The sequence below is a fragment of the Gopherus flavomarginatus genome, chromosome 7 (genome assembly GCF_025201925.1).
Source record: "Gopherus flavomarginatus isolate rGopFla2 chromosome 7, rGopFla2.mat.asm, whole genome shotgun sequence".
NCBI classification, from domain to species: Eukaryota; Metazoa; Chordata; order Testudines; family Testudinidae; genus Gopherus; species Gopherus flavomarginatus.
Genome location: NC_066623.1, coordinates 52,272,522 through 52,299,050, shown reverse-complemented (window position 1 = coordinate 52,299,050; position 26,529 = coordinate 52,272,522). Strand labels below are relative to the sequence as shown.

Genomic DNA, 26,529 nt, shown 5'->3' with positions numbered 1-26,529 from the left:
GCTTTTAGGTAGTGCTTTGCTATATTCCTGTGTAAAAACCCAAAATGAGTAGTATGGGGAGAATGTGTAAGGAAACCAAATATCAATTTAAATATTAAGGACCTTGTTCCCAGCAGTCAATGTCTCAGATAATACCAAACATTCATTGTTAAAAATACCCATTGATACCCAGTGACTAAGCGGGTAAGTATTATGGAGTCAAAGAATTAATGTACTTAGGGTCATCTGTGGTCAAGAGAACAAAACACTTTTTCGTGCTCAGGTGCTGCTACTAAACTCTGTTATACTTCCCTCTGCCTGATGCTACAGGACAAAGACTAAGAACTGGAAGCAGACCAATCTCACATGTGGCAGTGCAATTAATTTAAACATTTCTTCTGTGTAATTTAAAATAGTTTAATATACTTCAGTACTAAAGAAATTAAAATAACTTACAAAATATTTTTTCAGATATGAAGTTTAGTTGACTTACAGTACATTCAGAACCAGTACCCAGCAGCTCACACTGTCTTCAATGGGATCGTGTGTGCAGCCATTTTGAATATCTAGCTCTCTGATTTTAATGCCGATAAAGGTCTAGTTCTGTTATTAAAAGAATGTTGTATTTTAATTTTTAAAAGCAGTTTCTCATATATTGTATCTGTAATGCAAACTAAAACCTAATAACACAACTTATTCTTTTGTAGATCACAGCAAGCTTTCATGCAAAGTGGTCTGTCTCAACCATCGCCCGTAGTTCTGTCTGGCACAGCCTTACACAATTTCCCAACAGTGCAGCACCAGGAACTTGCCAAGGCACAAACAAGTCTTGCATTTCAACAGACTTCTAACACTCAGCCTATTCCCATCTTGTATGAACATCAGCTTGGTCAGGCTTCAGGACTAGGAGGCTCTCAGCTTATTGACACTCATCTTCTCCAGGTGAGAATTTTTTTTTCAAGTTGAGGTCTGTATCACTTATTGGAGCAAATAATGATAGGATGTAAAGAATGCTGGAGGAATTTTCTGATACCTTAATACTATAAAATGCAGTGTATTGGACTCTATTATTCAGACCTACCTCTAACCATCTTGGATAGGTGAGATGCCAAATATCCATATCTGTTAACTGAAATTTGTATTTAAACTGAAATTTATGAAACCCCAAAATATTTGTAATACCGTGTTTCATCTGTATTCTGATATGTCATCTCTATAATATCTAGGTAGCACTGATGCCACGTTACAGGAAATCTTAACGGTTCCTTTTCTTCATTTTTACCAGGCAGTCTGTTTTGTGCCCCAACATTCCAATTCACTTGTAACAAACTATGTAGTTTAAGGATACCTCTGAAACTTACAGACATAAAGACTTGACTTTTCAATAAAGACACTGTCCTGTGTTTGGATTGTTTTAAACAGAAATGGAGGCTTCACCACAAATTGAAATGTCTGTAATTTTCCGACTTCTTACGCGGTAGCCATTTTGCAGTTGAACTGACTTTAAATCCAGAATAAATTGCCATGCTCTTAACATTTAGTAATCCTGGTTGTTGATAGTAACTTAATGGTATCCTGTTGCAATTTGTCAATATTTCTTTCTTTCTTTCTCTCTTTCTTTCTTTCTAGGCCAGAGCTACTCTCACCCAGGCTTCAAGTCTATATTCTGGACAAGTTCAACAGCCTGGCCAGAGCAATTTCTATAATACAGCTCAGTCTCCCAGTGCTCTTCAGCAGGTAAACTATGGCATGGTAAATTTCCTAAATTGCGTTTCTTTTTATTATCAATTTTATGGACTGTTGTTTTTTTTCCTGACATCGTATACTTAAACCTAGGAAAATAAAGATTTTAAGATCATGATCCTAGAGCTGAGAATTTGCAGAATAGAACCACCATAGTGACACACACGTTGCAAGAAAATCAAGTGATATACAAGTGCATATTAATGACATAAGTCTAAGTGGCAAAAGAGTGTTCCTACACCCCTGTCTCTCTAGTGCAATGGTTCTCAAACTTTTGTACTGGTGACCCCTTTCACATAGCAAACCTCTGAGTGCAACTCCCACCCCCAATATAAATTAAAAACACTTTTTAAAATATTTAACACTGTTATAAATGCTGGAGGAAAAGCCGGTTTGGAGTAGAGGCTAACAGCTTGTGTGCCTCTTCTCTCCTCACCCCCCCCCTCCTCCCGGCCGATGTAATAACCTCACAGCTCCCAGAGTGGTCCCAACCCCCAGTTTGAGAACCTCTGCTCTAGTGATAATAGAAGCAACACCCTACATAACAGTTAAGTAATATGAGTATCTGCTGTTTTTCATAGGAAAAAGTCAGAGGTCATAGCGCTTTCATAGAGAGCCAAATAATTACAGCATTTAGAGAGCAGACAAACAAAATAGCCTGTTTGCTGATGATGGCTTATGGCTCATCTCTGACTAGCTGAAACCTGTAAGACCAGTCACATTTCCAGGGGGACCAATGTGTGTACCCCAAATATGCAAAGTTGATTGAGTTTGCACGCAGTTGTCGGTCATACTTACCTGTGTATATCTAGTCTTATCCTGTGGCTCTATAGCACTACCTAGTTTTGAAGTTTAAGTGGTGCCAGAGTATTTCCAAGGAATTTAAGATTATATTAGAAAAAAATTGTTTTGATTTTGTCTTGTGCAAGCACTGTGTAATGTTTGCAAATCTAGTACCATTCAGTGGCTGACGTTTTGACAACTTAAGGTTTAGATTTTATAAAATGTTTCTAACACCTATTTCTAACATATGCAAACAACTGGCTATTTTATGACAAGTCTGTCAAGCATTAACTGCATGAATGAGGGATACCTCCAAAAACGGAATAATACTTTAAATCCTATTGAAACTCAGTGCAAAATCCATCATCTGGTAGATTAGAAGTATCTTAAACAGTTAATATCCCCTCCAAATGAAAGACTTTGGAGGTCAAAATTATGGGTATTTATGTTTAACGTTTTCAGAAGTTCTGGTAAAATAGCTACTTGTAACCAACATTATGCTGCTTAAAGTAAATCTTGATTTTAAACTTGACTCACTGTATTATAGAGGATATTGTATCATTCTTTTAGAGGCCCTCAGAACATTTTTTGTTTGTGTATGGTGGGAGAGGGGTTCATGATTATGCACCATACCAAACAGATTAGGAGATGAAAGTATTACATAGTCAAGTAATTGTGTTTTTTACAAGTCCTTATCACTTCCATCCAGCAGTTAGTGTGCACATTTGGTTACGGTGACTCCTGTTAATACAGAACGGTGTCGTCAGGGGGTTGGATAGTACAGTCTACCGTTTCTGTTTTTAACCTTAAAACTCCATTTCTGTGTGCTCTTTGGCAAGTAAAGTCTAACTTTGATACCAGCAGCCAGCTTGATCATTTGAGCTGTTTGATGGAAAATTGCCATTTTTGTAACTATCTTGTAATTATCAGTTGAGTTGAATTTACTTTGTCACTGTGAAGGGCTATTGAAATGATAGTACAGTTAGGATCCAACCTGTAATTTGGTGCGTTTGTAACTGTTTCTGAAGTTCAACTATCCAAATGGATTAAGAAAGAACTAATTATAAAATTTCTACATAACAAATTAAGAGATTTATTTGCCTGCATCCCTCTAGGTGATAGTTTCACTAATTAAGTGAAATATAATTTAATCTGAAATATAATTTAGTCTGAATATAATTTAATGACAAAGTCATCTTGATATAGTTAAGTAATTAAGCTTGTACTGCGGTACTGATATTTCCTTATTGTCTCCAGGTGACTGTACCTTTACCAGGCTCACAGCTTTCTTTGCCCAACTTTGGATCCACAGGACAGCCACTAATTGCTCTACCCCAGTCCCTACAGCCTCCATTGCAGCATGCCCCACCACAGGCTCAGGCTCAAAATCTGAGTAGGCCTGCACAAGTAAGCCAGCCTTTCAGAGGATTGATCCCTGCAGGAACTCAGCACAGCATGATTGCTGCAACTGGAAAGGTAATTACATGTTTAAGCCTAGAGTGCAATAATGAAAATGTTCCATTACTAATGTACACCATTTTTACAGCATCCAGCAGTGTTGTGAGCATGTTGGCAGTTTTTTTTTAAGAACTAAGGTCCCTGTCCAGATGATCTTAACATTTATAGAATCCTAGAATATTAGGGTTGGAACGGACCTCAGGAGGTCATCTAGTCGAATCCCCTACTCAAAGCACGCCTAGTCCCCAGACAGATTTTTACACCAGTTCCCTAAATGGGCCCCCTCAAGGATTGAACTCACAACCCTGGGTTTAGCAGGCCAATGCTCAAACCACTGAGTTATCCCTTCCCCCTTTAACAAGGTACACTGATCCTGGAAAGCTCTGTTCTTTTCCCCTCCACTCTCACAGGCTTGAAGTGATTTAGATGAAAACTTCCTTTCTGTACAAAAGGCCCAAAACAAAAGCCCAGCATTGTGGAGCCATCTCACACTGTCCTCCACTGACCATGGTTATGAACCTTACAGATTATGAATGGCTATGCAGTCTACAACAGGAAATTAGTGAATGTTAGAGCCTTTTGTATTTGTACAGTAACTATTGTGGGTGCTACTGGAAACAAAAATATATACTTAGTTTGTCATGTATGATAAAAAGGGGATAGGATAGCAAACAATTGGAAAGGTACGTGGAGGTAGGGCACTTCAAGCCCTGTGTACATCTTGGTGGCTCAGGCAAGGTTTTTTTATTATTAACTTCCTTCTTGTGGCATTTTGAAAGAAGCTCATTTTAGAGGGATTTTAATAAAATGATGATGGCTTGGAAGACGAGGGCATTTCCATACATAGGGAACAGTGCAGAAAATGGCACATAGGTGGGCAGAAACAGGCAAAGAGGGCATTGAGTGTGGTATTGGTAGATCAGAGGGTTCAGGAGCTATGGGATAAGATATGAATTTATATGTAGTCAGGTTGAATTCTCTGGAGCTTTGAAGGAGAGGAGAAGGGTTTCAGTAATTAAGAGTAGATGATCAACACACTAATTCATGTTTTGGCTGTTGGGATTATGAGGAATTGGCAGATATTTAACTAAAACAACAACGTGAAGTATTCTGGATTTTTTTCTTTAACAGCAAACGTAATTTTTTAACAAAACAAGCATGTGTCCCTCACTTCTCACATTTATCTCCAGACTTCTTCTCCTTGTCCAGATTTATTTATTCCACCCCCAACAATCATCTGTTCATTGAACTTTATGAAATTTTGCACTTTAGAGAGAGGGTTATAAGATTCCGTTTTTAAAAAAAAAAATTGACAAATCCACACTGGGATATGTAGCTTATGATGATGGTACTACTACTGCACATCCTATGCAGTTGGTATCACCAGAAACAATAGCAGCTCATAGATGTTCTCAAGATAAAGATGGCCTCAATTATATCTCCACCAGTATCTCTAGTAGCAGTGCTCCTGATCCAAGCTCTGTGTTTACTGAGGCAACATGTCACACATTTTTGTGTGACAATTCATAATTGCATTTTAGAATTTGCTGGAAGAAAGGTGGGGCATTTTGGAAGTTGTATAGGAAACTGTTTGGGCTTTTGGCATCTGGGGAGGAATGTGGCACAGTTCATAAGGACATTAGTTGGAGATTTTGCTAAAATGATCAACAGTGAAATAGTTGACGTAAATTAATTTTTAGATTTGAGTTAACTCATAGGGATGATGAAAGGGACAATTCACAACTTCAGGGCCACGATTTGAGGCTGTTTGTGCTCGGAAAGGCAGGACTATGGTTTGTGTTTGAAGGTACACCTCTACCTCAATATAACACTGTCCTTGGGAGCCAAAAAATTTTACCGTGCTATAGATGAAACCGTGTTATATTGAACTTGCTTTGATTCACCGGAGTGTGCAGCCCTGCACCCCAACCCTCCCCCCAAGCACTGCTTACCGCATTATATCTAAATTTGTGTTATATCGGGTGGCATTATATCGAGGTAGCGATGTATTCTTTTTATAAAGCTAGAAAAATAGCTATTTTGAAAAGGGATCTTGAACTCTGAAAAACAGTTCTGTGCCAGGGCATTGACAAGTTAGTGATTTCTGTAGCAGATGCAGAGGAATTGTACTCAGTATAAAGTATTTTACAGTTTTTAATCCTACTGGAAACAGCAATAGTAGATCACATCAGGTGGAGTCTAGGCACGGATGATCACTCAGAATCAGAGCACCTGACTCAATCCCAGTCTAGGTGCCCTTTCCCTGACCTTTGGGATCCTGACGAGTAGCATTATAGAGGTGAGGTGTTTGAGTCATGTTTACGTGGAATTTCTAAGAGCAGCTTTAAAATAACTGAAAAAATATATTTTGATGCCTCAAACCGATCACCCTCCATAAAGTTGGCATTAAAATGTCTTAGACTTTTTTGCTTGGAGCATAATAAAGGTTTTAAGTTCACCCATTGTTTTGATTTGCAACTGGCACCCTGATAAATGCCATTATTAAAAGACAGTGTCTAAATAGCTGACGGAATCTGTCTCGTCGTTTTATGTCTGGGGCAAGAGATGGCTTGGTTGCCAGCTTGAATCTGTTTTACTCCAGGACCTACTGTACAGAAGGCTGTGCACAGTTCCTGCTTACCTTTACAAAGAATAATTGCCAAGATTCAGTTTCTAGGGAAGAGCCTTGATATGGACTCCCTATGCTGCATAACCTGTTTCCCAAATAGGAGTGCCCAAACTCTCACCGCCCATACCAATGTGTTTTAATTTTCGAGTTGGCCAGGTTTTGAAACTTTAATTTTTTTTTTTTAAGAGGCACTGATAGGTCCCCTGCTTGTTGGGTACCATGGCAACAGGTGTATTAGAAATAGCTATGACAGATTTATTATTGTGTTTTGTGCCTCACATTTGTGCATACAAAAATAACTTGTTCTATCCCTGCTGTTAGACATTGACCAGTCTTTTCTGTGCATACTGCGCGTAGAGATTGTCTGGCTTTATTCTGATACCTCCCTCAGACTGTTCAGTTCCCAGCCCTGGGAATGAAGTGCTAATGATAATTTACCGTTTAGAGATACTGTTTGTAATTCTGCTGTTTTTGAAGATATCACACAAGATTCACATTTATCCATTGCTCCACTCAGAGTCTGGGGATTCTGCTGTTGAGGTGACATGTTGCTTCTCTGTTTTCTTCACTCTTTTAGATGTGATTGTGTACATTCTTTTCTGGTTTATTTCTGTCACTGACTTATTTGATATCTTCATTTTTGAACAATTCTGACTAGAATATAGATGCTTGGGATACTGGCTGTTGGTCTGTACAGTACCTGAGTAGAGATGGAAAAATGTCGTGCTCAACTAAGATTCTGAAGGCCAAAAATTTAAGCTAGGTCAGGAATCCCTTTTTCCTACACAGCAAGCTGAAGACTCTATAATTGGAAATCCTGTGCGGTAACTTCAAATAATCAATTGTTCTTCTAATAGTGTCCATATAGGTGCTCCACTTCAGGTGCCTGTGTACCCCACATGCCTTTGATGGGGGATTTTCATTAGCAGTGTCCATTCAGTCCGCTCGTGCACTTTTGATATCCTCGTGCCCCACACCGAGGCTGTCTCACACTGTATAAGCAAGCCATCCTCAGTCTCTTCTTAGCCCCTTCAACCTGAGATGGAGCTTGGCATGTGTGCATGGTGTTTGCGTCAGCTTTTGCTGTGCTTGTTTATCCCAGTTTAGCTAGCTAGTTCTTAGTTTGTAGTGGTGCTTTTTTATAAAAAAAAATTTTTTCTTTTCCTCTGGGAAATCCTCTCTGGGGAGAGCATGACCCCGGTCACTGGGGTTTAAATTTTGCCTCTCATGTAGAGAGGCTATTCCAATCATCAATGGACACTCAAAGTGCCTTTGCTGCCTGGGAGAATTGCACTTCCCTCAGAAGCGTAACCTATATTTAGTTCTCAAATCTAAGACTTGGAAGAACCAACAAACCATGCTCTGACTACTGATGATGGAGCATTCCCTTTGCCCCGCTTCAGAGCCAGGTCACCGCCCTGTATGTTGTTCCTTGGTGGCGTCTAGCGCCCCTTCGACCTAGGCACAGCAGTCTTCCAGAAAAGAGAGATCCTCAGTCCTCCTGCGAACATCCTAAGAAGAGGATCGCTAATTACTCTCCCAAGAAACCCCCCCTCAAAAAGACCTTGTTGCCTGACTAGGTCAGCGTCCTCAGAGATGACGTCCTTGAGTCGTGGTACTGTGGAGGCAAAGAATTCCTCCAGTACTCCCTTTCCCAGAGGTGTAGAGATGATACTCAGGGACCTCACCACTTCTGATGAGAACAAACCCAGATGCCACTCCCTCCCCCTTGTGGTCCTCAGTAGCCAGATTGGGATCCCTGGGCAGCTTCTTGCAGACAGTTTTCTAGGGCTCCAACCTTCTCCTATTGGGATGATAGGGAGGCTCAAGCTTCTCCTCCCCAGCTACAGGAGAAAACATTTTAAGCCCAAGAAACTAGAACAGATGAAGAAGCCATTCCTCAAGCTACCATTTTGTCATCTTCTCCAGGTGAAACTGTAGTGCCTTCTGTTCCATCTATGGCGGATGACTTTCAGCAATTCCATGATCTTGTTAGGCAGGTAGCAGAATCTCTATAGATAATCCTAACCCAAGATGACGTATACTCTGTACTCTGCGACACCATCCAGAATTGCTCTTCCTATCAACGAGACTGTCCTGGAAACTGTGAAAACCATTTAGCAAGTCTTGGCTACAGTATTGCAACGTGTAAAAGGGCCAATTTAAAAAAAAAAAAAAAATTACGTGTCCACTAAGGACACTTTCTTGTTCTTCTCACCCTCCACGTAACTCTCTGTGGTTGATGCAGTTAATGAACCGGGCAAGCAACATCATTATAAGTCCAACCCGTATGTTAGAGACCAGAAGCACCTACACCTGCTTAAGAGAAAATCCTTTTCATTGGCAGCCCTACAGATGTGTATTGTAAATTACCCAGTGCTGATGGCAAAGTATATTTTATGTAGTTGTGAACAGTTTGCATTGCTTATTGAACACTTCCACCAAACCAAAGGGACCAGTTTCAGGTCACAGTGACTGAGGGACAATTACTGGCCTGAACATCTCTTCAAGCAACTCTGGATGCTGCAGATAGAGTGGGTTGCACTATCTCCACAGCAGTGGTGATGATCAAGGCTTCCTGGTTTACAGCTATCTGGCTTCCCCAGAGAAGTCCAGAATATGATAGAGTACTTTCCATTTGATGGACTCAGTCTGTTTGTAGAAAATGCCAATGAGTCGTTGCGTACCCTTAAGGATTGTGGGGCCACGCTACACTCATTAGGTGTCTACATACCTGCAAATAAAAGGAAGTTTTAGTAGATCAGGAACAGCTCAAAGATCCGGTCTCGTGATTTCTGGGTTTCAGGGACCAACAGAACCTCTTAGAAAGAGACAGCTTCCAAAGAAAGACCTTCTAACTCAACTGATGTCTATGCAGCAGCCTTCATTATCACAGCGTCTGTTTTGACGGGATGGTCAAAGGTTCAAACCCCCCACTTCTGTTTGCTTGCCAACTATAATGTTTTGCCCACCTTCCTCCATTTGGAGACCAATTCTCCCATTTCCGACCAGCATGGGGGTATATCACCTTCGGCAAATGGGTGATGGAAATAATATCATGCTACGCCATCCATTTTACTTACCTTCAGCCTCCTCATTCCACTTTTCCATCCCCCTTCATGGACTCCTCTCATAAGTTCCTGTTCAGACAGGAAATAAACTTCCTTCTTTGTTTAGGAACAATAGAACTTGTCCCCAGTCAGCATGGAGGAGAGGCTTCTACTGAGGTATTTATTTGTACCAAATTAAAACAGAAAGTGGAGACCAATTCTAGATCTAAGATTCCTAAACCTACTTGTGAGGCCTCAGAAGTTCAGGATGGTGATTCTCTAGCAGCTATAATTCCTTCTGTAAATTCAGTGGGTTGGGTTTTGGCCCTTGACCAATACACTCATCCTACAGAAGGTTCCTGCATTTTGTTGTAGGTGAGGATCGTTTTCATAGAATATCAGGGTTGGAAGGGACCTCAGGAGGTCTAGTCCATTCCCCTGCTCAAAGCAGGGCCAATTCCCAACTAAATCATCCTAGCCAGGGCTTTGTCAAGTCTGACCTTAAAAACCTCTAAGGAAGGAGATTCTGCCACCTCCCTAGGTATCCCATTCCAGTGCTTCGCCACCCTCCTAGTTAAAACGTTTTTTCTAATATCCAACCTAAACCTCCCCCACTGCAACTTGAGACCATTACTCCTTGTTCTGTCATCTGGTACCACTAAGAACAGTCTTGATCCATCCTCTTTGGAACTGCCTTTCAGATAGTTGAAAGCAGCTATCAAATTCCCCCTCATTCTTCTCTTCTGCAGACTAAACAATCCCAGTTCCCTCAGCCTCTCCTGATAAGTCATGTGTTCTTCTTCGAGTGCTTGCTCATATCCATTCCAATTAGGTGTGTGCGCTCCGCGTGCACGTTCGTCGGAGACTTTTTACCCTAGCAACACTCGGTGGGCCAGCAGGTCGCCCCCTGGAGTGGCGCCGGTATGGCGCCTGATATATACCCCTGCTGGCCCACCCGCTCCTCAGTTCCTTCTTATCGCCCATGTCGGTCATTGGAGCTGTGGAGCACGGCTAGCCGTTCTCCACCTCCCTAGCGTTTCACTCTTCTGCAGTCTAGTGTATATAGTTCAGTTATTATAGTAATAGTTGTAGTTATAAAGTTAAGTAAGTATAGTTGTAAATAGTTATACTGAGGATCGGGGGTTCGCCCCTTTTTCCTCCCCGCGGTGCCGGGGCCCATGCCCGGTTCACCCGGCTTTAAGCCTTGTGTGGCCTGTCATCAGCCGATGCCAACAGGAGATCCGCACGACTCCTGCCTGAGGTGCCTAGGCGAGTCCCACCTTGTGGACAAGTGTCGGATCTGCAAGGTGTTCAAGCCCCGAACGAAGAAGGAGCGGGACAGTCGCCTGAAGCAGATCCTGATGGAGGCAGCGCTGACTCCCCCACCATCGGTGTTGGGCAGCGGGAAGCCTTCCACGTGTTCAACCTACCTAGCGAAATGGAAACGCTTCTGCTGCTGGTGCAGTCAGCACGGCCACGACCCACTCGCCATGCTAGTCCCCACCATCTTGGACTACGTGTGGTCTCTCAAGCAGCAGGGCTTGGCGATCTCCTCTCTACGCATCCACCTCGCGGCTATATCCACCTTCCACCCAGGCGAGGCTGGCAAGTCTGTATTTTCTCACCCAATGGTGTCAAGATTTGTCAAGGGCCTGGAGCGACTCTACCCTCAGGTCAAACAGCCTACCCCTATTTGGGACCTGAACCTGGTTCTAACCAGGCTCATGGCGCCCCCCTTCGAACCCTTAGCCACATGCTCGCTGCTGTACCTATCCTGGAAGGTGGCCTTCCTAGTCGCTATTACGTCGGCCCGGCGAGTCTCGGAGCTTCGGGCTCTGACCATGGACCCTCCGTATACGGTGTTCCATAAGGACAAGGTACAGCTGCGACTGCACCCGGCATTCCTCCCTAAGGTCGTCTCCGCCTTCCATATTAACCAAGACGTCTTCCTGCCAGTCTTTTATCCAAAGCCGCATTCATCCCGAAGAGAGCAACAGCTCCACTCCTTGGATGTCTGAAGAGCTCTCGCGTTCTACATTGAGAGAACTAAACCCTTCCGGCGTTCACCACAATTGTTTGTGGCAGTAGCGGAACGCATGAGAGGCATGGCAATCTCCTCCCAGCGTATCGCAACCTGGGTCACGTCCTGCATCAGGACATGTTACGACTTGGCCAGTGTGCCAACGGGACCCCTTACCGCCCATTCTACCAGGGCTCAGGCTTCCTCGGCCACGTTTTTGGCTCATGTCCCCATACAGGAAATCTGCCATGCGGCCACATGGTCTTCTGTGCACACCTTCGCATCACACTATGCGCTGGTACAGCAAGCTAGAGACGATGCCGCTTTTGGGGCAGCGGTTTTACAGTCCGCAATGTCTCACTCCAACCCCACCGCCTAGGTAAGGCTTGGTAATCACCTAATTGGAATGGATATGAGCAAGCACTCGAAGAAGAAAAGACGGTTACTCACCTTTGTAACTGTTGTTCTTCGAGATGTGTTGCTCATATCCATTCCACACCCGCCCTCCTTCCCCACTGTCGGAGTAGCCGGCAAGAAGGAACTGAGGAGCGGGCGGGCCAGCAGGGGTATATATCAGGCGCCATACCGGTGCCACTCCAGGGGGCGACCTGCTGGCCCACCGAGTATTGCTAGGGTAAAAAGTCTCCGAACGTGCACGCAGCGCGCGCACACCTAATTGGAATGGATATGAGCAACACGTCTCGAAGAACAACAGTTACAAAGGTGAGTAACCGTCTTTTCCAACCCCCTAATCATTTTTATTGCCGTCTGCTGGACTCTTTCCAATTTTTCCACGTCCTTGTTGTGTGGGACCCAAAACTGAACACAGTACTCCAGATGAGGCCTCACCAATGTCAAATAGAAGGGAATGATAACGTCCCTAGATCTGCTAGCAGTGCCCCTACTTATACAGCCCAAAATGCCGTTAGCCTTCTTGGCAACAAGGGCACACTGCTGACTCGTATCCAGCTTCTCGTCCACTGTAACTCCTAGGTCCTTTTCTGCAGAACTGCTTCCTAGCCATTCGGTCCCTAGTCTGTTAGAGTGAATGGGATTCTTTCATCCTAAGTGCAGGACTCTGCACTTAACCTGATGAGGTTCAACAAGGACTCTTTTGGCCCAATCCTCTAATTTGTCTAGGTCCCTCTGTACCCTATCCCTACCCTCCAGCGTATCTACCACTCCTCCCAGTTTAGTGTCATCTGCAGACTTGCCGAGAGTGCAGTCCACGCCATCCTCCAGTTCATTAATGAAGATATTGAACAAAACTGTCCCCAGGACCGACCCTTGGGGCACTCCGCTTGAAACCAGTTGCCAACTAGACATGAAGCCATTGATCACTACCTGATGAGCACGATGATCTAGTCAGCTTTCTATCCACCTTATAGTCCATTCGTCCAGCCTATACTACTTTAACTTGCTGGCAAGAATACTGTGGGAGACCATATCAAAAGCTTTCCTAAAGTCAAGGAATAACATGTCCACTGCTTTCCCCTCATCCACAGACCCATAGAAGGCAATTAGGTTAGTCAGGCATGACTTGCCCTTGGTGAATCCATGCTGACTGTTCCTGATCACTTTCCTCTCCTCTAAGAGCTTTAGAATTGATTCCTTGAGGACATACTCCGTTATTTTTCCAGGGACTGATGGTTCATGGGACTAGAGTTGTTCTGTTTCCAGAGGTACAGCACATATTAAATAGTAGGAAAGATTCTACCAGAAATACTTGCCTTCGCAAGTGGAGACAATTTAGTCGCTGGTGTGAACTCCAGGAGACAGTCCCAAATTCTGCCCCACTCCTCTTGTTCTGGAGTACCTGCTACATCTAAAGAAAACAGGACTGTAACTTAGTTCTCTCAAGAGTTATCTGGCAGCCTTTAACAGCCTTTCATACCACTATTGAGGGGTTCTCCATGTTTGCTCAGCCAACATCTGCAAGGTTCATGGAAGGCCTGGAGTCCCTACTTCTGTTTGAAAACTTTAATTTGGTTCTTACGTCTTATAAGTCTTCCGTCTAACTGATGGCAACTTGCTATTTATCGGATTTCACTATGAAAACAGCCTTCCTGGTTGCTATTACCGCAGCCCACAGAGTCAGAGAGATGGGGCCTTAATTGCAGATCCTCCTTTCACAATTTTCTGTAAAGATAAGGTTTCCTTACGTCTGCATTCCAAGTTCCTTCCTAAAGTGTCCTCTGAGTTTCATCTGAATCAGATCATTTACCTGCTAGTGTTCTTTCAGAAATCTCACAAGTCCAATGTGGAGACTGTGCTCCATACTCTAGATGTCAGAAGAGCATTCTTCTATGTACATAGGACTAAACCATTTAGTAACTCCATTAACTGTTGGTTTAGTTGGCAAACAGATCAAAAGGCTCTGCTCTTTCTACCCAAAGGTTTTCAGAATGAATTTCTGGGTACATTACAATTTGTTACACTGCTGTGAACATCTCAATCTCCTGTTGGTGTGTCAGCTCACTCAACAAGATGACAAATTTCCCAGTTGCTTTAGTCTGCAGAGCTGCTACATGTCTCCAGACACTCTGCTTTAATCGGTGCCTCCAGATCTGATGCAGCATTTGGCAATGCATTTCTTTCCTCTGTAATTGACTCAACTCGGAAGCTTCCCCCTCCTGATGGGGCTACTGCTCCATTTGAAATGGAGCACTCATAGGAACACTACTTATAACAGTTACCGCACAGAGTGAGTAACCTCTTTTTTGAGATGTCCCCCTCTGGGTGCTCCATTACCCATCCTCCTTTCCCTCTGCTTCAAAGTTTCCTTCTGAGACTCAGGAATGGAGAAGGAATTGAGAACGGTTCACCTGTACAGCCTGATACAGCCTCAGCGTGGGGCTTGAGGAAATCAGTAGCACATGCACAAGCTGAATGGACGCTGCTAATGAAAATCTCTAATTGAAGACACGTAGGGCACATACTTACATAGAGTTGGAGCTTTGATAGGGAGACACATCTCAAACTACAGTTACTGCACAGGGTGAGTAACCTCTTTCCCTGTCATGAGGAGTAATTGCATGCAGGGAAGGACAGCCATGTGCTTGAATGTTCTTGGGTTGCAAGCAACTATTTTTTTCCCATCGTAATAGCAGCCTGAATAGAATGGGCCATTTGTGGTTGTCTTTATAAGTGATGCACTTGTGTTAAACCACAAGTGATGCATTTGGGCTAAACTGCTGTTAATAATTTTTCTCCAGATGTCAGAAATGGATCTTAAGGCCTTTGGAAGCGGCATTGATGTTAAACCAGGAACTCCACCAGTTACTGGTAGAAGCACCACTCCAACCTCCAGTCCTTTCCGGTAAATGAGCCTTTTTAAGCTCAGAATTTCATATAAAATCGGTTCTGTATTAAGTATTGTAACTAGCTGTTTGTTCATGCACGACCAATCAATTCTTTGAAAGAGATGAATGTTAATGGGGGAGGGTGAAGGCTATGAATACTTCAAAATGGTAATGCTTAAACAATCAACAGTCTTAGCGCAGCATTACAGTATGTCATCAGGTCTGCTAACAGTTATGCCAGAAGGGTACTGCCCTGAAACATGAAGATTATCTTTTTTAATTTGTGAATGAAATTGAAATGTCACTGAACAATTTTTGGAAGTGATTCCTGGAAGCATAGTGGCGAAAAGACACATACTAGTGACAGAAAAGTCTTTTTGGGATGGCACTGGTATAGGTTTTAGAATCTATTCAATTTAAGGATAAAACTCTCTTACGTGCACTGAAGGTTGTCGTCATGACCTAGGGCATAAACTAAAGCCCTTCTTAAAACCCCACGCCTTCGAAAGAAAACATAGTGACAGCAACTCTGATGGAGTCTCGCACTTCAGTGCAGGATTTACAAACTGTTCTTAAGCTCTGAAATTAGTATATAGACTGGCTTGCACATTTATTTGGCTGATGTAGGAAAAGGTGTGGCAGATTTTGCAGGAAAATTTTAGCAAAGTTGAGGTTTATGTTGCCAGTACACAGCTTTTTGAGACTGCTCACAGTGCTACTTGAGGGAAAAACCTTTAATAGAAAAAGCTAGAAAACAGGACATACTGTAACCATCTATGGCTACTAGGTGTTAATGGAAAATCTGAAGTACTTTGTGGGTTTTTTTATTGGCTGTCTGAACAACTGAATTTAAGAAATCCTACACAAATTGGTATTACATCAGGCCAGAGATTTCAAAAGTAGCAAAAGGGGAAGGACCCTCTTTATTTCATATTAATCTTCTGGTAAGTGAAAATTTGGAAATTAATGAGAACCAGTAGGATTTTTCGCTTCTTCAACATACAGGGGATGAAGATTGCAATGACTTCAGACTGTACCTCTCTGTTTCCCTTCCACAAGAGAAGGTGGTTTTGGTTCTAGAAAGTTTTTTTTCTTCCCCCCTAGTTACCTGGCCTGAAATAGATTGTATTGTAACCGAGACTGACTGCGTCTGGGGTAAGGAGAAGGGTGTATTTTCAGAAACTGAGGTGACAATGACTTGCAGGCACTAAAAAGTTTTAAAAAACAATGCCGAAATAGAGCTAGAAAGTTTTGAAGATTTCAGAGGAATGTAAACATACATTGCCTGCGAAGACTACAAATGTATTGTAATTCAGATTCACTTTTGCACAATATGGACATCTCACCTGTATCAGCCCTCAGTGTTTTGTGCGCTTTATTTTAACAGGAGGTTATATTTCTGTTAGTTGTTCCATTTCTTGACTGTGGTTTTCCCCCTTAATACAATGTAGACGCTCAGGTGGATCCCCGATTTTATGTAAATTGGTGAACAACCTCAAAGCATTTTTGTATTGACATGTTCTGATTGTGTCCTGGAAATAAGTATATCTTAGTCCCAAGCATTCGTATAACCTAATATCACTAGTGTTGACGCAGGCATGTGCTACTGCCTTGGTCTTTGCTGAATGTATGGCCTGTAAGGGCAAAAGTCTGATTCTGAATGGGGCCCACTTAGTCTCAATGTGCCCTTAATATCTAACTACTTGGATTTTTTTTAAATAGTCTCAAATCATCCCAGTGTTGGGGGTTTTTTGTTGTATAATATTGTGGCTATAGAGGTTCTGAATGCATCGATACATGTTGGTACATAGCTTGTTGACATCAAGATAGCTGAAATTTAGTGGACAGGTAATTAACCTGCCATATATAGTCTCTTCTTCACTTCCAATTTCCCTGCTTGGTTTCAGTCACTGAAGCTTAATGTTCTATTAGATTACAATAATTGTGTTAAGATGCTTATGTACAGAGTCAGTTGTCTGGGAATGTTTTAGGGTTTTGTGCGAAGAGCGTTTCTGCTTTCTTGTTTTTTTTGTATATGTAACACAAGGTAATTTGTTTTTATTCAGAAATAAAAAAATTGTGATTACAGTACTGATTCATTGCCTGTATCTTTGTAATTGTACATCCTTACTCGTGTGACAGACCCTGCAGCTCTGAAGCAGACAAAACTTCCATTGAGAGGCTTGGGAGTTTTGGCTGCATCAAGACTATAGGATTGGACCAGGGCTGGCACTTCCATTTAGGCGACCTAGGCGGTCGCCTAGGGCACCAGGATTTGGGAGGGCGGCAAACTGCTCCGGTGGACCTCCCGCAGGCGTGCCTGTGGAGGGTCCGCTGGTCCCGCGGCTCCGGTGGAGCATCCGCAGGCACGCCTGCGGCCGGTCCACCGGAGCCACGGGACCAGCGGACCGTCCGCAGGAATGCCTGCGGGAGGTCCACCAGAGCTGCGGGACCGGTGAGCCGGCCCTGCGCCTAGGGCACCAAAAACCCTGGTGCCGCTTCTGGATTGGACCTATAAACGTATGTATATTGTTTCATAGTTGCGTACTCAACTGGGAAATGCCAAAGCTAAGTGCATATGGACACTCTTGCTCTTCCCCCTTGTATGTATGCATTTAAGATGGTCTTCAATTATATTGTATTAAATACAGTACTACTGAAATTTTTTCTATAAGTTTAAGAGTATAATGTTCAGCGTCATGTTAGTAATCTTTTTCTCTTATACAATTATTGATTTTAATAGTTCATGTGTATCCTAAGATTTTAGGGGAAATGTATACAGTACTGTTTGAGCATGTGCCTATAAATTAAAAACATTTAATGCTGACGGCTTAAAGTGCAACTTTAATTTTGTCATTTCTGATTTTTATTGAATAATTTCAGTTTATCAAGCAGCCTTTTAATATTATTTCCTGAAACCTTCCTGATAGGGATGAGAGGAGAGACTGTCAAGGGATTTTCGGTTCCCTGCTTAGCTTAAGGTCTTTTCAGCAAGATAGGAACTAGTTGCTTTATACAAAGGAGAAAATACTAGCTACACAGTTTTCTCAGATATGCAAATTAAGCCATCTAAATTTGTGAGTAGCTTCTTTCCACTATGGTAATAGGACTGAAAATTTTGTACCTTCTGTAGTTAGAAAATGGACTACTCGAGTTGACAATATCCCTTGAATTGTACTTCAGTGTTTAATACAGATTTTGAATGGAAATTTCAATTTTTCATTGCAAGAAGATTTTTATGGGCTGAGGAGGGAGAAAATATTAAAAGGAGCATCAGTCTTCATGACACCAATATTCTGATGGGTTGCAAAGAAAAGGCAGTTAATGTGTAAAATCAGCAATCAGGAAATATTTGAGAAATTACTGAAATGCCCTGTCCCATGCACTTTATGGTCTTCTGCAGAGACCCCTTCTGTTGCTCACCTTAGCAGAACCCAAGGTGTATTGAAGGAGGCCTCGGGCCCACTCATCTTCATTGGGCCAGCGTGCAGTTGGGGCAGATGGGCTGGAAGACTCCAGAGAGCCACAGAGTTATAGTATTTTATACTTGTTCAGGTTGAAAATTGTAGGAATAAACCGACTTAAACTAGTAAAACAATTTGAGTGACTTAGTTTAGCTGTGCACACGCACATGCTCTGCATCAGTGCTCGTGTAGCAATCTTAACAAAAATATATTGCACGTGTTTAATAAATGATATTTATAGCAAATCAAACCCCATTTCCTCACGACCGAGGCCATGTACTACTACTTGGTGAAGGCTGTTGCATTCTCAAAAAATCAGCTTTCAAACTTCATCTGCTTTGGCTTGGCTGTTCAAAATGTTACAGAAAAAAATGGTAATGGAGGGACATGGTTTTTCTTCTCACAAAAACTAAAAAAAATCATCCCACACCTGGAGAACTTCAGCCTGAAAACAGAAGTTTCAGAAAGCTGTGAGCAAGAGAGGGGGTCAGAATGGAAACAATTAGGGGCATCAACTTTCCTACATGTGTACTTGGTGTGTCACAGGCCCCGGTGCTGAGAAGCTTAGGATCTGAATCAAGCAATACAAAGGGAGTGGAATGGACAAAAAAGAAAAAAAGGTGGAGGGGGGGACCTTACCACACACAGCAAACAGTCTTGCTTACTGAGTCTGAGGGTACGTCCACACCATCCGCCGGATTGGCGGGTAGCGATCGATCTATCAGGGATCGATTTATCACGTCTAGACGAGATGCGATAAATTGATCCTCAAATGCGCTCCCCGTCGACTCCGGAACTCCACCAGGGCGTGAGGCGGCAGCGGAGTTGACGGGGGAGCCGCAGCCGTCAATCCCGCGCCGTGAGGATGGGAGGTAAGTCGAACTAAGATACGCAACTTCAGCTATGAGAATAGCGTAGCTGAAGTTAACGTATCTTACATTGACACTTCCCCCGCCCCCTTTAGTGTAGACCAGGCCTGAAATCGTTTATAGTAGGGGCACTAGGTAAAGTCTGTGGCCAAAACATTTACTTTCCTTCTGTGTTCTATTGCTCATTCTGTTCAGTAATTCTGACTCTCAGCTATTTCCCCTTTGTATTGCCATATTAACTTGCTACTGTTCTGGCTTCACTTGCCTTGAGGATCCTAATGATAGTTGATAGGGAATGTCTGATGCTAGTTTTCCTTTGAGCTCAGATTTCAGCTGGGAGTTGCTAATTACAAAAGCATCCTTGTGATGATAGCAATGTCTTGATTCTAATTGGTGTTGGTTTCTTTTCAAGGGCCGCTTCTACAAGTCCTAACAACCAGTCCAATAAAATGAACAGCATTGTCTACCAGAAGCAGTTTCAGTCAGCAGCTGCTGCTGTAAGAATGACACAGCCATTTCCTGCACAATTCGCACCCCAGGTGGGAAACTGATGGCTTCCTGAAAGCAAACTTGCTTTTCTATACCTCAGTTAATCCTGTGACTTTATAATTCTACTCACCTGTGGGCACTGTTTTTATTTTGATGGGTTAAAAGTATAAGCCCTAAATTTGAATAAAGAATGTTGTTTATCCAGCAACTGAATTCAAGATAAATGCAAACTTGTTGTTAACCTTGCTTGTTAATGCAGGTTTTCTGGTGTTTTGTGCATTTTAATTTTCAGGGACATCGGTACATAAGAAAGTGAGACACATAAAAGCACTAGGTTGAGTAGTTCTAGTACAGGTAGGTGCCTTGCAGGCTTCCCCACACAGCTCCAAACAAGTTCATTTCTATACACACTACTACATGGGAGTGTGGGGGACTCAGTATCTCCGAAGGGTCCCAGTGCATACTTAAGATTCTAAAAACTAAGCAGATTCCTAGTCGTTTGTCTGAGATGCAGTTCTGAAGTGTTCCAAAGTATAATTTATTTTTTAAAAATTCCAGTGAACACCTGAAAAAAGTAACTGTTCCAGGTTATAACTGGATATCGTTGAGCCACTAGAGAGAGAATGATACACCTCTACCCCGATATAACATGACCTGATATAACACAAATTCGGATATAACGCAGTAAAGCAGTGCTCCGGGAGGCGGGGCTGCGCACAGTGGATCAAAGCAAGTTCGATATAATGCTGTTTCACTTATAACGCAGTCAGATTTTTTTTGGCTCCCGAAGACAGCGTTATATCGAGGTAGAGGTATATATGCTGTGGATAAGGACTCTTTGGGATTCGTCTGTTTGGTTTCAGAGTATTTGACTTAAGGATCTCTGTGTCTGGTTATTTTTGATTGAAGGGTTCATTCACTAAATGCTGCCAGGTGCAGAGAACTTTCTCACTAGTGATGCCTTAGGTGCTGCCTTGCTAGGATTTGTAACATGCCTTAATTTTGGGTTCTCCCCCCCCCATACACACACACTTTTTTTTATATAGAATTTTGAGTTGTTAGAGCAACTTTAAGCACAACAGCATCATTTTGGGGGTTCTATTTTTCCTAGAGACCAAGCATGGCCTGTTTTAACAGAGGAAAAAAATCCCCCTACTTTCTTAGCATTAGTTTATTGGCAGAGCAGGCATGTTTTTCCCCCTCTAAGGAGAAGCCAACATATGATCTGGTTGGCAATTTTCTAATTGCTAAATGTTTTTTGTTGTTGTTTTTCCCCCACTTAGATTCTCTCTCAGCCTAACCTGATCCCTCCATTGGTAAGAGCCCCACATACTAACACCTTCCCAGCGCCTGTTCAGAGGCCGCCAATGGCACTGGCTAGTCAGATGCCACCTCAGCTGACCACAGGCCTTATGAGCCACCCTCGTTTACAGCATGTGGCCAGAGGTCCTTGTGTATCACTATCTGGAATCAGAGGCACTCAGGCCCAGGCTACGATGAAGGCTGAACAAGACATAAAGGTTAGTATTTTGAACAGCAGTGCTGTTAACACCAGTTCAGTCTTGACAGCTCATAGGGCAAAAATGTGTCTATGAACCGTGTCTTACAATGCCTCTGGACCCTTAACCACTTTATCCAAGCCTTTTCATGTCTTAGTACAGACTAAAAACTAAAACTAACACACACGCCCTCTTTTTTTAAATTTTTTAAATTTTTTTATTAAAGAATTGCAAGTGTAGTGATTGGCAGCAGACTTCCATTCTTAGGTGGTTTTGTGACCAATGGCTCCATGAAACAATTACCATTCTTGGGGGAAATCTGAGGTTTAGGCTTCAGGAGACTGCATATTTTGGATGACATGTAAAATCCAAGGTCCTACTATTAGTGGCTACTCAAGGCCTGATGAGCCCCAAGTGTACTGGCCAACTTCCAATTTTGGTAATGTGTCCGAATTATATTTTTCCTATTTCTCAATTCCTGTTTTAAATTGTTTAAACAGCTGGCATATTCCACTCAAGAGGCAGCTGCATTTCGGTAGTAGATGTTGTGAATCAATATATATAAAAACTTGTAAAGCACTTTGGGACCCTTCATGATGAGGCAAGATATTTCCTGAAGCAGATGCAATGGCACAGGGAGTCTGTGTGGGGACACCATAAGATTATAATACACTTAACACATCTGCCTGTATTCTGCAGAATGAGTTACCCATGTGGATAGCACTTCATCTAAAGGAACTCTTCTTCAGTTATGTTGCCACTTCCAGTGTCTGGGTGTAGAAGTAATGTAACAAGCTTTTTAAAAAAAAAAAAAAAAAATTAGGCAGTTGGGGAGATGTTACTCTCGCTGTCCTTCACTTAAATTGTAGATATTTTTAGTTTGTAAATAATTACCTATCAGGGCTACAGCTAGTCCAGAATTCTAATAAATTAGGCTTAATGTTATCCAGAATTGACTAGTTCTTAATCCGTCTATAAAATTTGATCCTGAATTAGGCCAGTCACATCTGAGTTTGCCCTCAAAAGACAGCAAACAAAAATCTTGCATAGTCTTGTTTTCTGTACCTCCCCATATACATTCTTTGATTATTTCACATTCATTGCTATCATTCCTTGTCACTTGTGATTAAAGCATTCAGTCATCCTGATTTAACTAACAGATCTGCACAGAGGAGTTAAGCCCCTGTGCTGCTTCATTTAAAATGCAAGTATTTCCACAGTCTGTTGGTCCATCACTAATAAATATTAACGTTGGTTGCATTACTTGCATGAAAAGTTGGTTAGTCATTACAGTAGACTGGGGGCTGGGATTCTTGGGTTGTTTTCCCATTTTTACATGGAGGGACGGCAATCTCTCTGCCCCATCTGTAAAATTGATAGAATATCGATCCACAGGAGTATTGATGTTCAGAGTGTTTTGGGGGCCTGCTTATAAATGCATAGCATTCTTGATAGCATATTACTTTTTGTGTTGTACAGAGCACTTGCTTGCAGAGGGCCTGAGGAGTGCAACTCCTACTGGAGTTGAGTAGCACTTACATGAGCAGTCCCTTGACTTTAGTGGGCATTTGTGTGGGTACTGCTCAGTGTGAATAAGGGTTATAGACTCCTGCCATTAGGCAGCATAGTGCTATTCCTTACAGAGAAAGGAGCAAGGGTAAAATTGCAGTTTGCACCATGTAACCAAGTGACTTAAATTACATACCTTGCAAGCCTGGGAAAATGGCAGTAACTGAGGCTATCGCTGTAGTGCAGCTAGTGCAGACTCTCTAAGCCAATGGCAGAGAGCTCTTGCATCAACTTCATTACTCCAGCCCCCACGAGCAGCGGTAGCTGTGTCAGTTGGAAGAAGCTGTCCTGCTGTCCACGGGAAGCCGGTGTAATTTAATGTCGCTCAGGATGGTGGCTTATTCACACCCTGGAGCAACATAACTTATACTGACTTAAGCTGTAGTGTGTATATAGTCTGAGAGAAACCATAATTAACCCAACCTAGACAACAGCTTCTGTGTATTGTGAGGGGAGTGGTGGGAGGTCTTCAGGAGTGAGGAGAATTTTGAATCAGGACATTATGGCTGTATTGGCACTGTAGACTTTCTGAAATTGTCCACTGTTGCTCTAGTGACAGTGAGACAGTTGGTGTAGGCTAGTTGCCAACATTTTTGCCACTGTCACATAACCCTGTTCAGAACAAGTCTAGAAGATACAATGGCAAAAAGGTGGCAGCTGGTCTGCACTTGTACAACCCTTGTTAGTACTGACAGAGTCACAGTAGTGCTAGAGCAAGTGGCTGACGGTCAGCGTTCCCAGTGTCAGACAAGGTGGGAGCGGAGAGGGAGGCATGTACTAGGAGCACTTACATTAAGGACTTGTGTTGTGATGTCTAATGCTTTATTTATAATTGAAGATTTTTTGCAGTTTTCAGAGTTTCTAAACGTTCCCTAAAAATAGATCTTGGACTTAGTGGGATCCAGGTCAGCAAAATGTTTCCAAGTGTATCCAGATGGGAAAGGTGTTTAGAAATGGCTGCAGGAAGGGCAAGGGAAGATTGGGCATACCACTACCTTTACTTTTATATTGAGAGACATTTTCAAGCCCAGGGGTGCCTGGGGAAGAAACTAAAAGCATAGCAAGATGTTGCCCTTTGGGGAAATCCTGATCAATCTGATTGGTCATGAAATTTTTTAAAATGTAACCCCTACAAGAAATAAATACTTTTATCTTAATGTTCTATCACTAAATGTGTTGGTTTTTTTCCCCTTTTTTAAGGCGAAGCAAAGAGCAGAAGTTCTTCAATCCACACACAGGTTTTTCTCTGAGCAGCAACAACCGAGCAAACCAATAGGAGGCAAAGCTCAAAAAGTGGACGAAAGTGGAAGCAAACCCACTGAGGCAATGACGGACTCCTCAGGGGTCTGCCAGGACAAAGTGGAGGAAAAGCCCGCCCCTGCGCCTGCTGCCACCACAAAACCTGTTAGAACTGGACCAATCAAACCTCAGGCAATCAAGACAGAAGAAACAAAATCTTAAAGGCTGTGTTTCTATGAAGCTGGGGTGGCGGGGGGAGATATGACAGCAGCATGAACCCGTAACCCAAAGGGCAAAACAGTGGTCTTCTATCCCGTCATGGCTCCAGACAGTATAAAGGGAGATAGACTCTACTGGCATTGACAGACATAAAGAGCTGCAGGTCCAATAAAGCTCTCAATCTCTTTGGGCTTGCAGCTTCTCTAACATAGCATGAGGTCTGCCTTTGGTGGAGTGTATGTAGGTATATAGACATACACATCTGTATGCCATCCAGATACATAATGGGAAATAGCACAGCAGAGGAGAAAGTGGCTGAAGAGCTGGGAGGATGAATACTCTTTTATTCATGCTCTGCTGTTCTTTGGCTGCTATTACATCTTTTATAAGCTGTCTCTCTCCAATCATGCAGTCTGAAGACAGTGCTGGACAGACTAAGGTGTGTTTATTTTTACTTTTTAGTGACTTGAGAGGCTGCTGTTTTGCAATAAAGAAATGAGAATTAATATAGTTGGCAAGTCACATGTAGTAGCTTATCCTTCACCACCTGGCATCTAAAGTAATAGAACACAATTAGTGACATTGACATTGTGTCAAATTTCCCTAAAAAGGCAGTGTTTGACTGCTGTTGCTTTTGGTTGATATGATGTATTTAGATCACGACAGTAAAGTGTCGCTTGGCACGCACGCTACTCTCTCTACACCCATACCCCCTCAGATGTTCACCTCTTGGATTTAAAAACCTAATTGCATTAATAGTCAAATGAGTTCTGTTCATCTCTGTTTGGCTATCCTTGTATGAAGCCAGTAGTCGTTAACCAGTTTCCAGCTTTTGTCTGTATAGAGCAATGAGCACTTAGAACTGTGCTGCTAGATTAAAGAGAAACTTTATCAGAGTAAAGAGAACCTTATCTACAAAGGTGCATTCTTATGTCAGAGCTGCATCGCACCACCTCCTTGCCCACTGTGTGCTGGAAAGTAGAAATCAAGTCAAATAATGCCTTTTTAATTGTATCCTCTATTATTATAGCTGTAGGACAGTACTGTATGATACTTCTGTGAATGTAAGATATCCTGTACCTGCTTATGATATGTAGTAGTGACTGTGCTATACCAGAGCTGTTTTTAATAATGTTTTCTTCCAGACAATGATTGAGAAGCTAATAAAAGGCACCAGGTACCACATCAATAACAGAATTTGCTGTTTTTTTCTGGGATTTTTTGTTTTTTACTCTTTGGAAGGACGTATGCTGAAAGTCTAATGTGTATAATTTTGTTCAGATGACTGCAGAAGCTGGAAAGGCTGTTGCTGCTATTGATGCCTAGTGAATCGCTATTGGTTATCTTTTTATATAAATATATATATAATTTGAATTTTTGGAAACTTTAGCTGTGATGTCAACTTTGGAAAAAAATATCCCACTTGTACTGTGAGTTGGCATTGTACAGAAATTAACAGCCATATTGGTCTAGAAATGTTCAACTTAATTTTTTTTCCATTTGTACAGGGGTAATACACTGTTAAATATGTAAGGTCTTATTTACATGAGTTTGATTACAGAAACTAATAAAGTATTCTCTAAATAAAGTATCCTGGTAATTTTATAATCCATTAGTCTACATGCTTACAGGCAAAAAAGAATGTGTGAGGTATCACTTTTGCTGTATGAATGGCATATGTTATGGTTTAGGAAGAAAACTTACAGCAGTTGAATTTCTAAAGCTTCTATATGGTCAACAAGACTTGCCTCCCTCAGTACACTTCTCTCCTATTAATCCTCCAGTGAAGACTTAATAGGCCATAGCTTAGCCATATACTGGATCAGACTCTTAGTTTATCATTTCCTGTATCTTGCCTCCAGCACTGGCCAATATCTGATGCTTAAGAGCATGAAGTAAACCTCCCATAATGCTTCTGGGCAATTGTGCACTTCATGGAGTAAAATAGGAGGGGAGAATTCCTTTCTGACTCCCATAGAGATCAGGTCATAGTATGTTTATAATGTCAATTGTGGTGGTTCAGATACTGCAGTCATTCATAGTGACAGACCATTAAATACAAGATCATGATTTGCCAGGTCAAGCAGGAGAGGGTCGCAATATAAACACATGTTCCAGATTAGTAAAAGAAGTACAAAAATTCCAAGCACATAACTTATTTCATTTCCCCAAACTGCTGTAATATGAAGGTTTTCTAAATTCTGGCAGCCAGTTCAC

The 26,529-nt window shown here is 42.2% G+C and overlaps 1 protein-coding gene across 12 annotated transcripts in view; it reads left to right on the top strand.

Annotated features, from left to right (window-relative positions):
• PRRC2C (proline rich coiled-coil 2C) overlaps nucleotides 1-25,900 on the top strand; it is a 139,634-nt gene extending 113,734 nt beyond the window's left edge. For 6 of the 12 annotated variants that reach the window (XM_050962951.1, XM_050962949.1, XM_050962956.1 and 3 more), the window contains 7 exons: nucleotides 687-921; nucleotides 1,609-1,731; nucleotides 3,763-3,981; nucleotides 14,878-14,981; nucleotides 19,710-19,836; nucleotides 21,070-21,306; nucleotides 24,055-25,900. In XM_050962951.1, the coding sequence (XP_050818908.1) occupies nucleotides 687-921; nucleotides 1,609-1,731; nucleotides 3,763-3,981; nucleotides 14,878-14,981; nucleotides 19,710-19,836; nucleotides 21,070-21,306; nucleotides 24,055-24,315 (1,306 nt within the window). In that variant the 3' untranslated portion in view covers nucleotides 24,316-25,900. The remainder of the gene's footprint in view (nucleotides 1-686; nucleotides 922-1,608; nucleotides 1,732-3,762; nucleotides 3,982-14,877; nucleotides 14,982-19,709; nucleotides 19,837-21,069; nucleotides 21,307-24,054) is intronic. The other 6 variants (XM_050962959.1, XM_050962950.1, XM_050962957.1 and 3 more) reach the window with 4 other exon arrangements.
• The last annotated feature ends 629 nt before the right edge of the window (nucleotides 25,901-26,529 follow it).